This window comes from Pyrus communis, chromosome 14 (genome assembly GCF_041283825.1).
Source record: "Pyrus communis isolate YQ-2024b chromosome 14, ASM4128382v1, whole genome shotgun sequence".
Classification (NCBI taxonomy): domain Eukaryota; kingdom Viridiplantae; phylum Streptophyta; class Magnoliopsida; order Rosales; family Rosaceae; genus Pyrus; species Pyrus communis.
In genome coordinates this window covers 22,239,382-22,253,421 of record NC_142578.1, presented here as the reverse complement: position 1 = coordinate 22,253,421, position 14,040 = coordinate 22,239,382, and the positions used below count along the sequence as shown (strand labels likewise).

Sequence of the window (14,040 nt, the reverse complement as noted above, 5' to 3'; positions counted from 1 at the left end):
TGGGGTCAAGCCTCACTCTTTCAAAGTAGGGGACTAGGTGTTGAAGGAAATGCTATTATACGAAAGCATACACATTACAAATGTTTTGACCCTTAACCGTTTGAGATCTTTTGTAGCACAAGCCATTTGGCAAATATTTAATGAAGAGGGAATTCAAACAACTTCGTCTGAGTCATTTACATTCCCAGTACTGGAACACTTGGTCTACGCTGACCTACTTCTATACTCTAACTCAGAACTTCAACATGTGTACTTTGACACAAAGTAAGTGACACTAAGTGTTACAACCAATGTGGTTCACATATCGAAAGCATGGATTCCTTCATGCATAACAAAACATTCATAAGCATCACTCATGTCAATCAACATAAATATCATACATTTCAACACATTCATACATATGCCAACTGAGTTTCGAAAGGGTGTCAACATACTTTTTGTCATTCGGCACTTGCTACAATGTGCCTCGACACCTTGCCCTTATTCTCACCAACCAGGTGATGAAGGAACTCACCTTCGTCTCATCAACCAGGTGATGAAAAGTACAACCCATACTCTAATATTATTTGGCAACCTGCCACTCTTATCACCAACTAGGTGATGAAGGAACTCACCTTCGTATCACCAACCAGACGATGAAAAGTACAACTAGTACTATTAATAAACATTTTTGCCTCAGCAACTCACCATTCTTCTCACCAACTAGATGATGAGTGGTACAACTTGTACATGTGAACTCTTAGCATTAACAAATAATCAAAAACCCTCAAGCCTTACAGCTCAAAAGAGGGATAAGCAAGCTTAACTCAACCCAACTGGGGGAGCACTTATGACCAACAAGGGTTATAGTCATCAACAAAGCCTTATTACAAGCCAACAAAGGCTTCAGTATCAAGCTCTTTAGCCCTCTTGCATCTGCTCTAGACATTTCCCTTCTGTAACAATGCAAACACTACAACTCGTAGAAAGCTTCGCACATTCTTGAACAAGACTATGCAAAGCAAAATCAATTTATATGGTTCCTCCAAACCTTCAACTACTACAATGTGTGGTTTGCCTCGCACACTTTTGCTCAAGAGTGTGGAAGCACAATCTATATATGTTGTCTCTCCCACATTTTCTTGTCTCTGGTTCAAAAAAAAATTAAAAAAAAATCTGCCAAAAAAATCGGAAATTAATTAATTAATGATTTTTTTTTATAATTATTAATTATTAATTATGACATGGGAAGAAGGCCAACAAAGCTTCAACACATAGGAGGCAACTACAAATGTAAAAAGTTTCACACACTCTTGATCAAGATAGTGTGAAGCAAAATCAATTTATAGTGCCCAACAAAAGCTTCAACACATAGGAGGCAACTACAAATGTAAAAAACTTCTCACACTCTTGATCAAGATGGTGTGAAACAAAATAAATTTATGGTGCCCAACAATTAGCTTCAACTATTCAAGCTATGTGCCTAACCAAAAAGCTTCACCTACAAAGTTTCAACCTAAAAGCTTCAGCTACAAAGCTTCAACCAAAAAGTTTCACCCACAAAGCTTCAACCTAAAAGCTTCACCTACAAAACTTCAACCTAAAAGCTTCACCTACAAAGCTTCAACAAAAAAGTTTCACCTACAAAACTTCAACCTAAAAGCTTCACCTACAAAGTTACAACAAAAAAGCTTCACCTCCAAAGCTTCAACCAAAAATTTTCACCTACAAAGCCTTAACCAAAAGGGCTTCAACACTACAACATGTAGAAAGCTTTACACACTCTCAATCAAGATAGTGTGAAGCAAAATCAATTTATGGTGTCCTAGAAATAACTTCAACTATTCAAGCTATGTGCCCAAACAAAAGACCTAGAACCAAAATCTACAATAAACCTACACACACACACACACACACACACACACACACACACAAACTAATAAAAAAGAGAAAAGGGCTACCAACAAGGAAAGTGGGTGTGGGCCTCATCTTCTTTGGGCCTAACAACCTTCATAAATAAAAAAACATATAAGAAAGGAGTTTTGGGCTACCACTTAGAAAAGAAAAAAGGTGAAGCTTTGTTATTTTGACAACTTGGCTACTAGCAAGACACCTCCTTCAGCAACTCTCCTCGCTCGGAGACTTAGGGGACTCCCACTATATGCTATTACATTCTGGTACTTAGAAATTTCGTGATTACGCAGTGACTTGAATTTTTGCAAGTCCCTAACCGAGAAACTTTCCTGACTTAGGAACTTAGGGGAGCACTGTTTATACCATACTTGACCAATTCCGAAACTAGCAAGCACTGGTCAACGTCATACCTTCAAGGACCCACTAAGGGGTTCATGCCGAAGCATAAGAGTTTCCCTCAAATTTAGAGGCCAATCACAACACGACACGTGTCAACATCAGAATAAAGCTCCTAGAGTCCCACATCGATCGCGGACAAAAGCCAGAGACTCTCCTCAATTATAAAAGAAGACCATTCTCCTACAATTGATCCCGAATGTCATTATTGTACTTAAACTGGTCATCAGAACCTACTAATGATGATTATGCTTAAACTTATGTATTTGTGTAAACTCTTCACTATTAATGAGAACTCCTTTACTCCGTGGACGTAGCCAGACAGGGTGAACCATGTACATATTGTGTTTGCTTCCCTATCTCTATCTCTATCTCTTTACACATTAGCATCACTAGGCGACCGAAGCAACTGATCGAAGGTCACAAACTTGACATTTTACGTTGTTCCAAAGTCTTCACTGATTTTGTGCATCAGCAACCTTCATTTCTAGGACCAACTCTAATACTTGGGGTTAAAACCTAAATTTTTGCCACTCAATACTACAGTCTGGTGGTATTCTTCTTCTCTTGAAGGTGAGCGATCTTAGGTTCAAATCTCATACCAAATTAGGCTACCCATTGTGTGGCTTAGCCGAACTTCCCCTAGTGTAAAAATATCGATGTACTAAAAAAAAAGCCTAAATTTTTAACTAAAAAAAGCCTAAATTTTTAACTAAAAAAAATTTAGGTTTTTAACATAGAAACAATTTTTCTATTCCAATGGTTATGGGTTAAAATGTAACAACCCACCCCCGAAAGTTACAGTCTTTATAAATTTTTAAATGTGAAATTTCGAAAATGCCCTTCGAGGCAAATGCATTGACTTTTGTTGACCGCCTTGTCGAGTTATGTAAGATTCATTTTCTTGGTTTATCTTCGTAGTACTCGTCATTATGGACGCGTAGGCACAAACGGAGTGCAGTTTGGAATTATAACGAATGAGATATTAACGTTTTAAGTTGGGGGCATTTTAGTAAATTAATAAAGTTCAAGAAAGCTCCAGATTTTTGGAGCAAAATCTGGAAAGCCACGTGTATGGCCTAGATTAAAAGAAAAGAAAGATATCAGTGCAAATGGAAAATAAAGGAGAGAAATGAGGGGGGAAACGGACCAATGAGGAAATGAGAGATGAGAGAGTTACCAATCAGAGAAGAGAGAAAGGAAGGAAAGGAGAAATGAGGAAGAGAAGGGGAACCGAACTGGATTCCCTTTAACTCGCAAACCCGGCTGCGACCCATAGGTTTCTCCAGTGAAATTCATCATTTTTCCAATGGATTAGGTAGATTTACCACTCCCAACCATCATATAGACCTTTCTTCTACCATTTATATATCAAATTTGAGGGGATTAGGTTCAGAATTGGGAAGAAATGAGCCTGTGGGTGCGGTGAGACCCGTGGCCGAGATCTACCAAATCTGAAACGTTTTCTTCCAATTATTACCACCATTAGACTCCCCTTGAGGTCTGGAACAAAGCCCATACATTGGTTGAGGCATCGGAGTTTGTTTGGAGTTGAATCAAGAACCACTCATTTCTAGGGTGCCAACGGGTTTTTGTGAAATTGGGGCTTTTCCCGGCCAAATTGGCCTTGGTCATAGGTATGAAAGTTGTTTTACTCATTGAGATCTTCATTTCTGTGAAGTTTGAGAAATTTTAGAAATAGTTGAATTTTCCGACGAGTCGGGGCGACCGACCACCATCTGCGGAGGCACATGGGCAGAAGCATCCCCTGACCTTCCTAGGCTAAATTTGATTCTCCAATTTCGTATGTAAAGTCCAATTGACTAATTTCCATCGTTTGAACCTAGTTCCATTAAGGTCCGCCACTCGATTATTATAGCAATCATCGATCCGACCGTTGGATCATCACTAAACTTTGATACGTTATAGTACATAATATTTGAGGATATTAGAAACTTACGGATTGGGAATCCGACTTATGGATCTTCCCGAATAGGATATGTAAGTTACATGTTCTATTGATAAGAATTCTAAGACATGATTTGATAATTGTTCTAGGCGCCAATCGTTCGTGACGCCTTAATGTTTGTGCTAGGGAGTTGTAGCGCAAACTCCAGGTGAGTGGGATTTTGGTTTTCTATATATACATGTATATATATATGTGTGTGTGTGTGTGTGTGTTTTCCATTTTCCCAGAAATGGTTTAAAATGATTTACGTTTTTAAATGCCATGTCAATCGCATTACATTTTAGTATATGCATTAGTATAGATATGCATATTATTGCATAACACTGTGGACGTCCAGGTAAGCTTCAGGTAAGTGCATATTGATGATAGTGAATGCAGTGTGTATGGTTATATTTAGATGCATTTAGTGCTCATTATCCTGCATCCCGGTGTTAGTACTCCTCCCGAAGCCAGGGCCTAGCCTTCACATGATCGTTCACCTCCCGCACCATATGCTCACCTTGGATCCAAGGCAAGTGCCAGCCTGTCGTACATACCACATTAGGTGGTTCCGACTCGTAGGTGACTTGCGATACTTCGCATAGCCTTCACATGATCATAGCACTTGAGCGTATCTATTTACACCTAGCCTATTGTACAGACCACATTAGGTGGTTCCGACTCATGTGCAAGAATTGGTTAATGAACTATAGGTTCAGCCATACAGGTCACGTTAAGTGACTCCAGCTGACATATCATTTTATATTGATTCACAGCACCTGGCTTACATATTTATTATTGAGATACTTGACATGGCACATACTTTGGCTTTCATTGCTCTCAAGCCTGATTTATATATATATATATATGTATGTATTTTTATTTTTCGGAAAATTATACGGGTTTTACAGCGAAAGGTTATAACGTTTTCAAAAGGTTTTTATCAAAACTTTATTTTCATGCCCACTCACCCTTGTTTTTCGCCCCTCCAAGTTTTAGTTGCTGAAAGTTCGTATCGACGAGGATTCTTGGAAAATCTCAGTATATGTGGCTACTTCTGAGGGTATGATCCGTACCCACACTATTGTACTTTACTTATGCTCTGACGTCGCGTGTGAAATGAGTTCATTCCCACTCACAGCGCACTCTTGTCTTTAGGTACTTTTAGGTTTAAATTTATTCACATTTTCTACATCACTACACTTTATGGCTTCGTCACCTTCCAAGTGTCGGCGGCCAGCACAGCTCGATTTGGAGTCCTATTGGACATTCCGGATCGGGGTGTGTCATAAAATTTTAACCTTAGACTATTAAAGAATGAATTTAGGATAATTTTTTTTTGATAACATTTTTTCAAAATAAATTAATGTAGATTATCATAATTTATTTTATGAACATTTTAACCTAAAAATATTTAGATTCCGATAAAAGTTGAAATTCATTAAACCGACCCCATGAAACATGTATTTATAGAGTTTTTGGGTGAATTTTGATTTAAATAATTTGTAAATTGTTTTAGCCGTTGGATTTAATTTTGGGTCGTTAGATATTTTTTCTACTATTATATTTGATCATATTTGATCTCAGCCTTTGAATTCAATGTATTTAATTTTAAACTTAAAATTAAGGTGGGCCATTATTTTAACCCTCGACAGAATTCTGAGTTAAATTTGCCCAAATTTTGTGTTTTAACCCAAAACTTATTTTAAGCCCAACCATTCGAGAAGGATTGGGTTAGTCTAAAACCTAAATTTTAGATTTTAACTCTAAAGTTGAAGATGGTCTAAACATGTAGTTCCTTTCCTCTATAAAAGCATTTACTGAACCCAATTTCCTTGGAGCAATGGCAAGGACTTGCCTTTCTAGTTGGAAGCTGATGAAACATGAACATTGTTCCCCATTTTCAGGAGGTTACATATGACGCAGTGTACATAGAAAAATTTAAGCTAGCTACAATCCTAAAAAGATACTCCAAAATTTTAGCGTTGGAGAATCGCACTTGGTCCGAATTTAACACAAAACCCAGCTTGTCAAGGTCTAAAAGAATTCTTAACGCCATATGCTGTGATAATATTAAGTGACCATTTCCTACTCTTTATCCATATCCACATGGAGTTTAACCAATCCTTTAGAGGGTGTTCCAATGAAGAAAAAGCATGGGGCTTTTATGATACTCCCTCTTATGTGTTAACTTGTATTCTTTTGCTTATCTTATTGCATATTATTTTTGACAAAGACATTTGGCGCTTTTATGATACTCCCTCTTATGTGTTAACTTGTATTCTTTTGCTTATCTTATTGCATATTATTTTTGACAAAGACATTTACTTTAAGAGCATCTCCACCTGTTGGTGCAAGATAAAGGTAAGGGCCTTAAATTTGCTCTCCAACCCAAACAGACATCTCCAACGGTTCAAGAAGAAGAGGGCAAGGCATAAGAGATGCCTTGAAGTTTGCAATGGCCAAAGGGATCCTTCAAGGTGACTCGAAGCTTATCATTGACTGCATAGGCGTTTTACTCGAATTTTCTAGACTCATATCTACTATGAAATAAATTTTCTTGCAAATGTTATAACTAGTGTTGACCACAAAATCCAGGACCTATATTTGCTTTTCTAGCAAAACAAAGTATTAGAGAAATTTTTTTTAGTCAATAATTCTAGAAAAATTATTCATAACACTGTTGTTTTAGTTGGAAATTGTTAAAAATGTGAAAGAATTATAGGAAAACTAATGAAAATTGCTTGAAAATTTTGACTTTTAATGATAAGGACAAAATAAAGGGTAAAGTGAATATTATCAAAGTTGATATTTTAGTGTAAAAATATATTTTTTCGTTAAAATAAACAGTATCAGAAATTTTTCGTTAAAATTCTTAATAATTATTAGTTTTGTATTCGTCTTCGTGATGATGTGCACTTATGTTTCCCAAAAAGAAGAGGGTGTTTTTCGATAATAAAACGAAAAAGAAGAAAACCCCATTTCCGCGCCCAACAAATCAAAAACTCTGCAGTCACACTCAAAAATCTCACCTTCTCCAAATCACTCCCACACTCGCAAGATCCCCACTCTCCCCTTCGCACTTCGACCTTCCTCTCTCACCAATGGAGGAAGAAGACCAGCAAAAAGTTGCAGATCTGATCAAAGAGCTCGTCATCCGCCTCCGCTCCCAAAACCCCAATTCCGAATCTCACCCACCGACTCCAAACACCCCGGAATTCCAGAGCTCGCTTCGCTACGCTTTCCGGTTGATCTCCAGCCGATTAAATCCGTCCGTGGCTCCCGACGCCGCCGCCATAGCCGAGTCCACCAAGCGCCGCCTCGCCACTCAAGGTAAGTCCTCGCAAGCTCTCACTTTTGCCGACCTTTATACCAAATTCGCGTCGAAAACCGGACCGGGGAGTGTAAATAACAAATGGGCAGTCGTTTATTTGCTTAAAATTATATCGGAGGATCGGAAAAATGGCAAGACACAGTTGGATTCTTCGGTTTTGTTGCCGAATTTGGGGTTTAATGATGCCGAATCGGGGAAGGAATCGAGGGTTTTGGTGGGTAGGGGAAATAAGGAAAAGGGTTGGAATAATGGGGTTTTGTTGGTTTCTAAAGACCCGGAAAATCTTCGCGAAATTGCGTTTAGGGAGTATGTGAATTTGATTAAAGAAGAGAATGAAGTTTCTGAAGAGGTTTTGGTGAGAGATGTGTTGTATGCCTGCCAAGGAATTGATGGAAAGTATGTGAAGTTTGATAGTAGTGCTGATGGTTATGCTTTATCTGATCTGATTAAGGTGCCTAGAGCAACCCGCATTATGGTTCGGAAGCTTTGTGAATTGGGGTGGTTGTTTAGGAAGGTTAAAGGGTATATTTCAGAGAGTATGGATGGGTTTCCATCTGAAGACGTTGGAACCGTTGGGCAGGCCTTTTGTGCTGCATTGCAAGATGAGCTCTCCGATTATTATAAGTTGTTGGCAGTGCTTGAAGCACAGTCGATGAATCCGATTCCTTTGGTTTCAGAGACAGCGAGCTCAGGGAATTATCTTTCACTGAGGAGGTTGTCTGTTTGGTTTGCCGAGCCAATGGTGAAAATGCGGTTGATGGCTGTTTTGGTTGATAAATGTAGGGTCTTAAGAGGTGGGGCAATGGCTGGGGCTATTCATTTGCATGCCCAGCATGGTGACCCATTGGTGCACGAGTTCATGGGACGTTTACTTCGGAGGGTGTGTTCTCCTCTATTTGAGATGGTGAGGAGTTGGGTTTTGGAAGGGGAGTTAGAAGATGTTTTTGCAGAATTCTTTGTAGTGGGCCAGCCAGTGAAAGCTGAGTCCCTTTGGAGGGAGGGTTACATGCTCCATGCCGGAATGCTTCCTTCTTTTATTTCACAATCTCTTGCTCAACGCATCCTGAGGACAGGCAAGTCAATCAATTTCCTTCGTGTCTGTTGTGAGGATCGTGGTTGGGCTGATGCTGCAACAGAAGCCGCAGCTGCTGCTGGTACCACGACAAGAAGATGGGGTCTTGGATATGGTGAAGGTGATGCTCTTGAGTCTTTGGTGGATGGAGCAGCAAAGAGAGTTGATAAGCATTTGTTGGATGTTATTTACAACCAGTATAAGTTCAAGGAGCACTGTCTTGCAATAAAGCGGTATTTACTCCTTGGACAGGGTGACTTTGTTCAGTATCTAATGGATATTGTTGGGCCTGAGCTTTCTGAACCTGCTAACACTATAAGCTCTTTTCAGCTAGCTGGATTGCTTGAAACTGCAATCCGAGCATCTAATGCTCAGTATGATGATCGTGACATATTGGATAGGTTGAAGGTAAAGATGATGCCACATGGAACCGGAGATAGGGGCTGGGATGTGTTTTCATTGGAATATGATGCAAGGGTTCCTTTAGATACTGTTTTTACAGAGTCTGTGATGACAAAGTATTTAAGAATTTTTAATTTCTTGTGGAAGCTTCGGCGAGTAGAGCATGCCCTTATTGGTATCTGGAAGACAATGAAGCCAAATTGTATCACCTCTCGTTCATTTATGAAGCTTCCCCATGCAGTTAAGTTGCAGTTACTTTCAACTCTGAGACGATGCCAGGTTCTTTGGGATGAAATGAATCATTTTGTCTCAAACTTGCAGTACTATATTATGTTTGAAGTCTTGGAGGTGTCCTGGTCCCATTTCTTGGACGAAATGGAGGTGGCCAAGGACCTTGATGATCTACTTGCTGCACATGAAAAGTACCTCCATTCAATTGTGGAGAAATCTCTCCTTGGAGAACGGTCCCAAACCCTTTACAATTCACTCTTTGCCTTGTTTGATCTTATACTGAAATTCCGAAGTCATGCAGATCGATTGTCTGAAGGGATTAATGAGTTGCAAGCAAGGTACTATTCTTTTTCTATGATCACTGTTTGTGAACCAAAAAACTGCTATCTCATTTCTTGTTTCTTTTGTTTTTCTTATGTTCTCTTTTATTGATAAACTAATGTCTCAGATTGTTTATTGCAGAACCATGGAATCCTCTTTACCCTCTCGAGACAAGAGTAAAACAAAAAAGCGATCAAATGATAGGTCCTCAGAGCCTGGATCCTGGATTAGTGAGGGCAGGAAAGCCCTCACACAACGTGCTGGTGAATTTCTTCGGAATATGGGACAAGATTTAGACACACTATCAAAAGAATATTCATCATTGCTTGAGGATTTTATTTCCAAGTTACCCATGCAACAACATGTTGATTTAAAGTTCCTCCTGTTTCGGCTTGACTTCACTGAGTTTTATAGCCAGTTGCGTCCTAGTACGTAGAAAACAAGCTAGTCCATACGAGTTGAAGCAAATGCAATCGGAATTCGTGACATGATCAAACTAATTTTTTGTTCATTAGTCGTCTCTGCTCATCTGGTTGACAATCAGCTGCAGCTGGCTGACGGGACCAACCAAATCACTTTATTTTGCTTGATTGTTAGGTAAGTGGAAAGCCTTAGCTCCTTCATGACTGTTGTAATTGCATTTGACATTTTTCTGAGGACTAACGTACGATTTCCTTGTCTTATATTTTTAGATGATATTTGCTTCTTTCTGATGGCATGTGTGGAAGATTTACAGTTGACTTGAAGGTATATTGCATCAGTAGATCAGGGTGTGGGATTTGATTGTGTACACGTATCGTAGCTGATAGTTTTCAGGTTTTGTTTTTCGGGTGAGTTTTTTTTGGGAGGTGTCTCATTAGAGCTTGTATGTCTGTACTGTATCATAGTTCTGGATTATATTGAATGATAGATAACAGGCGCCTACTTTATGCATCCTCATTTCCCTCGCTTGCCTACTATTTTGTTTTCGATGTTAGCTATATTTATAAACTGATGTCGTTCTTGTTGGAAACTCTTTAGGTGGCTTTAACATTGTTGATCGTTCTGTGTGGAACCAGAATGTTGGCTATATCAGATGATAATCTGTTTAGCAATCGTGTAAAAACCCGTCATTATGTTCAAATCGTTCAAACGAATTCGAAAAATTTCCAATCCTTGTGCATGGAGTATTTTGCTAGAGACAGTTGTTCGCGTCCAATCCTTGCTCGTAGTCGTAGTTACTTCAAATGTTGGACTTGAGATGTTAAGAGTGCGGTATGACAAATTTAGAATGATTCTTAGCGGTATGACAAATTTAGAATGATTCTTACTTCAAATGTTGGCGAAAAAAGGGGTATTGCTTGATTCTTACATTAACGATGATGAGTCATTCTTTATTCAATGACAATGTGACAACATTTCTTCGTGCAAATCATTTGATTGCTGCTCCATAACGAGGATATTATTTTATTTGTTAGATAATTGTTCATAACGGTCTCCAAATTTAATGGTTTTTAAATGATATTATAACGACAATAAAAGATAATGAGAACAGTTGTAATTAGGGTAAGAGTTCATTTGGAAGTGGTTTTTTTAGTGAAGGTACGATATTCATTGATAGGAAATTAAATACGTACAAACATAATAGGGTGCATACATCAGGAGGTTCCTCAAACCAAACTATCAGAGTATCAAGGGCTAAACTCAGTCTAGCCAACCTATGTGCCACCTTGTTCGTCGTGCGTCGGCCAAATGTAACCTTGCACTAAGAAAAACCATTTAAAATATGTCTAGTATCTGCAATAATGTGCCCAAAAGTAGATGAATCCCTTAGGCCCTCATGTTGAAGTGCCGTGGTCACCATCAGTGCATCCCCTTCAACTTCCACGTGTGTAGTCGTTGGTGTTGTGAAAAAATCACTGCTTCCCTTGCTGCCATAATCTCTGCCAACAATGGAGAACCAATTCCCTCAGCTCTCATTGCTACTACAGCCATGAACTCCCATTTGTCGTTCCGTATCATTACCCCCACTCCTCCAAATTACTTTTAATCCACCCATTTTCTGGCGGCTTCCATGGCTGCCAGTGACCACATTGGTGTTCTTCCTCGGCCCATGCCACTTATGGAATTCATGTAGCCATGTCTGCACTTTACAGTGCATTTCCGAAGGCTCCAGAGCCTTTCCATACCACAACATTGCATTACGTTCTGTCCATATGCACCAAATTAAAACCATTACCAAGTCAAAACTCTCCCTCGACATCGAACCTGCAATGGCGGTTATCCATTCCATCAAGCTCTGTCGCCTATCCCCTTGGCTTCTGATACCCAGCGGACTAGAAAACCACACCACCATCGCACGGGGACAGAACCTCATCACGTGATCAACCGTTTCCACATCCCCGTCACAAAACAAACATCTTGTCGGGATATTTAACTTCTTTTTCCTCAAGTTGTACCCTGTCGGTAATGCATTCATGCAACATCTTTACACACATATTTTTACCTTCCCCGGCAAGTGAGCTCTTCATATCGCTTTCCACAAAAACTTGACCTCCGCAGCCATTATCGAACCACTAGGTTCATTCCCGTTTACTTCCCCAGAATACCGTGCCAAATGGTATGCACTCCTCGTTGTAAACTTTCCATTTGACTCCGCATTCCATATTAAGATATCTTCCGTATTGAACATGCTAAGAGGGATGCGTTTGATTAGTGCTACCTCTTCCTCGACAAATAGGTTATGTATTGCTTCCATTTTCCACGATGGACTTCCATCCTCAGTAATCAACCTGCTAACTTTGGGATTGTGATCCATGTTGGAGCAATATTAGAAAATATGAAAAATAACAATATAAATCTAATGATAATAATCATAAAAAAAAATTCACAACATCAATTATATATGAGATTAATATAAACAACTAAAGAGAAAGTTAGAAAAACTGACAAACTTGGAGATTGAAGCTTGCATAAATGCAATGTCCTAAAGACAGAATTTCGCCTCTACTCTTGTGCTTGTAGTTCGGTAGGCGTCTATCTCCCAGGATTCAACAATCTATAATCCGAAGTCAAAGCACTTCAATCTTCGAACTCTGGCGAACTTTATATATTCCATACTCTCAAGACACGACTCGGAATTTGACTTACGAAGCATGAGAGAAACAAAGTGGGGAAACCCTATTTCTCAAGAGTAAAAATTAACTCTAATTTTTCTATCTTTAATACCAATGGTTTCATGGGTTTAAATAGAATCAAATTTCTACTTATTAAAGAGATGTAACTTTTCATCTATAAGTATACATCACTTATCAAGGAATACACCTAAACAACATAACCTTTCCAAGAAATTGGTTAACAATATTTTTCATTCAATTATTAAAATTATATATTACAATATATAATTTCCAACAATCCCCCACATGAATGAAAAATTAGGAAGAATTTGAGAGTACAGACGGACAATAGATGCATCGGGAGAGGTGTCTTTTGGACTTGAACCTACCCTAGTGAATACTTATCGGATTTACTTGGTGATGCAGTGAATATGAAATCTTGAACTGTTCACCGCAGTAGTAAACCGAGACAATAAGCGACACACATCACTAATCCTAAATATATTATGGTTCATACGGTTGTGTTCATTTTGGTCCTGAACAAATCCCGGATTCATGAGAGCTTTAGAGAATTTAGCCATCTCATACTCATAGAAGCGACCCACTTCTACTCTCACATAGGCGACCACTAATTAAGAATAGTCTGCTCTATTCCTCTTATATATAAGATATCACTGTCATTAAGTATAAATATACAACCTAAAACGTCTGCAGACAACACACTTCTTCCACCATAGGAATGAGGTATATAGTGTGTTAACTTCTTTGAATCATGCCCAACCAGTTTGCCTATTAAACTTAGACCATGGGATCTCCAATCAACTAAGTTAGGTTTCCGCTCGGCTAATTCATTAGTTATGTTGGCTTTAGCCTCATTCCCCTTGATGATCAACTTACTCAATAGTCTAACCTTTAATGATTGGATCCACTACTAGGTTGACTATTTTAATGGTGCGCATTTCCATTTATGAAATTATATTTCATTCAAGAGTAGTTGTTTTCTAACTTTCAAGTCCTCAAAAGTATGTATATACACACACACACACACACACACATATATATGTTGGGACTTTTGTAAGTAATTTGCTAACACTAGGAAGTAGACTTCTCCCACATTTAAGGTATTTGCTAGAAGATCTCCAACCTTTCAATACCTTAAAACTTCAATTATAAGCGTAATCGTTATCTCTTTCTAGAAGCAAATTACTTTTAAATTCTTTTTAAGTACATTCCATTTCTCAAAATAGCTAAGCCACCCGCACAATTCCGTTACATTGTGCTTGCTTTTCAATTGCTATCAATTACTCCTTCATCATACTTAAGAAGAAGGAACCAGTGAAGATATTTT

At 38.7% G+C, this 14,040-nt stretch overlaps 1 protein-coding gene across 1 annotated transcript; it reads left to right on the top strand.

Moving 5' to 3' along the window:
- The first annotated feature begins 7,150 nt into the window (after positions 1-7,150).
- SPC98 (spindle pole body component 98) lies at positions 7,151-10,530 on the top strand. Its single transcript, XM_068451551.2, has 3 exons — positions 7,151-9,614; positions 9,739-10,194; positions 10,290-10,530. Exons 1-2 carry the CDS (start codon positions 7,159-7,161, stop codon positions 10,031-10,033), a joined length of 2,751 nt encoding a protein of 916 aa, XP_068307652.2. The 5' UTR covers positions 7,151-7,158; the 3' UTR covers positions 10,034-10,194; positions 10,290-10,530.
- The last annotated feature ends 3,510 nt before the right edge of the window (positions 10,531-14,040 follow it).

Coding starts and splice junctions, on each gene's coding strand:
- SPC98 (XM_068451551.2), top strand. CDS start 7,159: ATGTTTCCCAAAAAGAAGAGGGTGTTTTTCGATAATAAAACGAAAAAG. Junction 9,615..9,738: donor ATTAATGAGTTGCAAGCAAG/GTACTATTCTTT, acceptor TGTTTATTGCAG/AACCATGGAATCCTCTTTAC.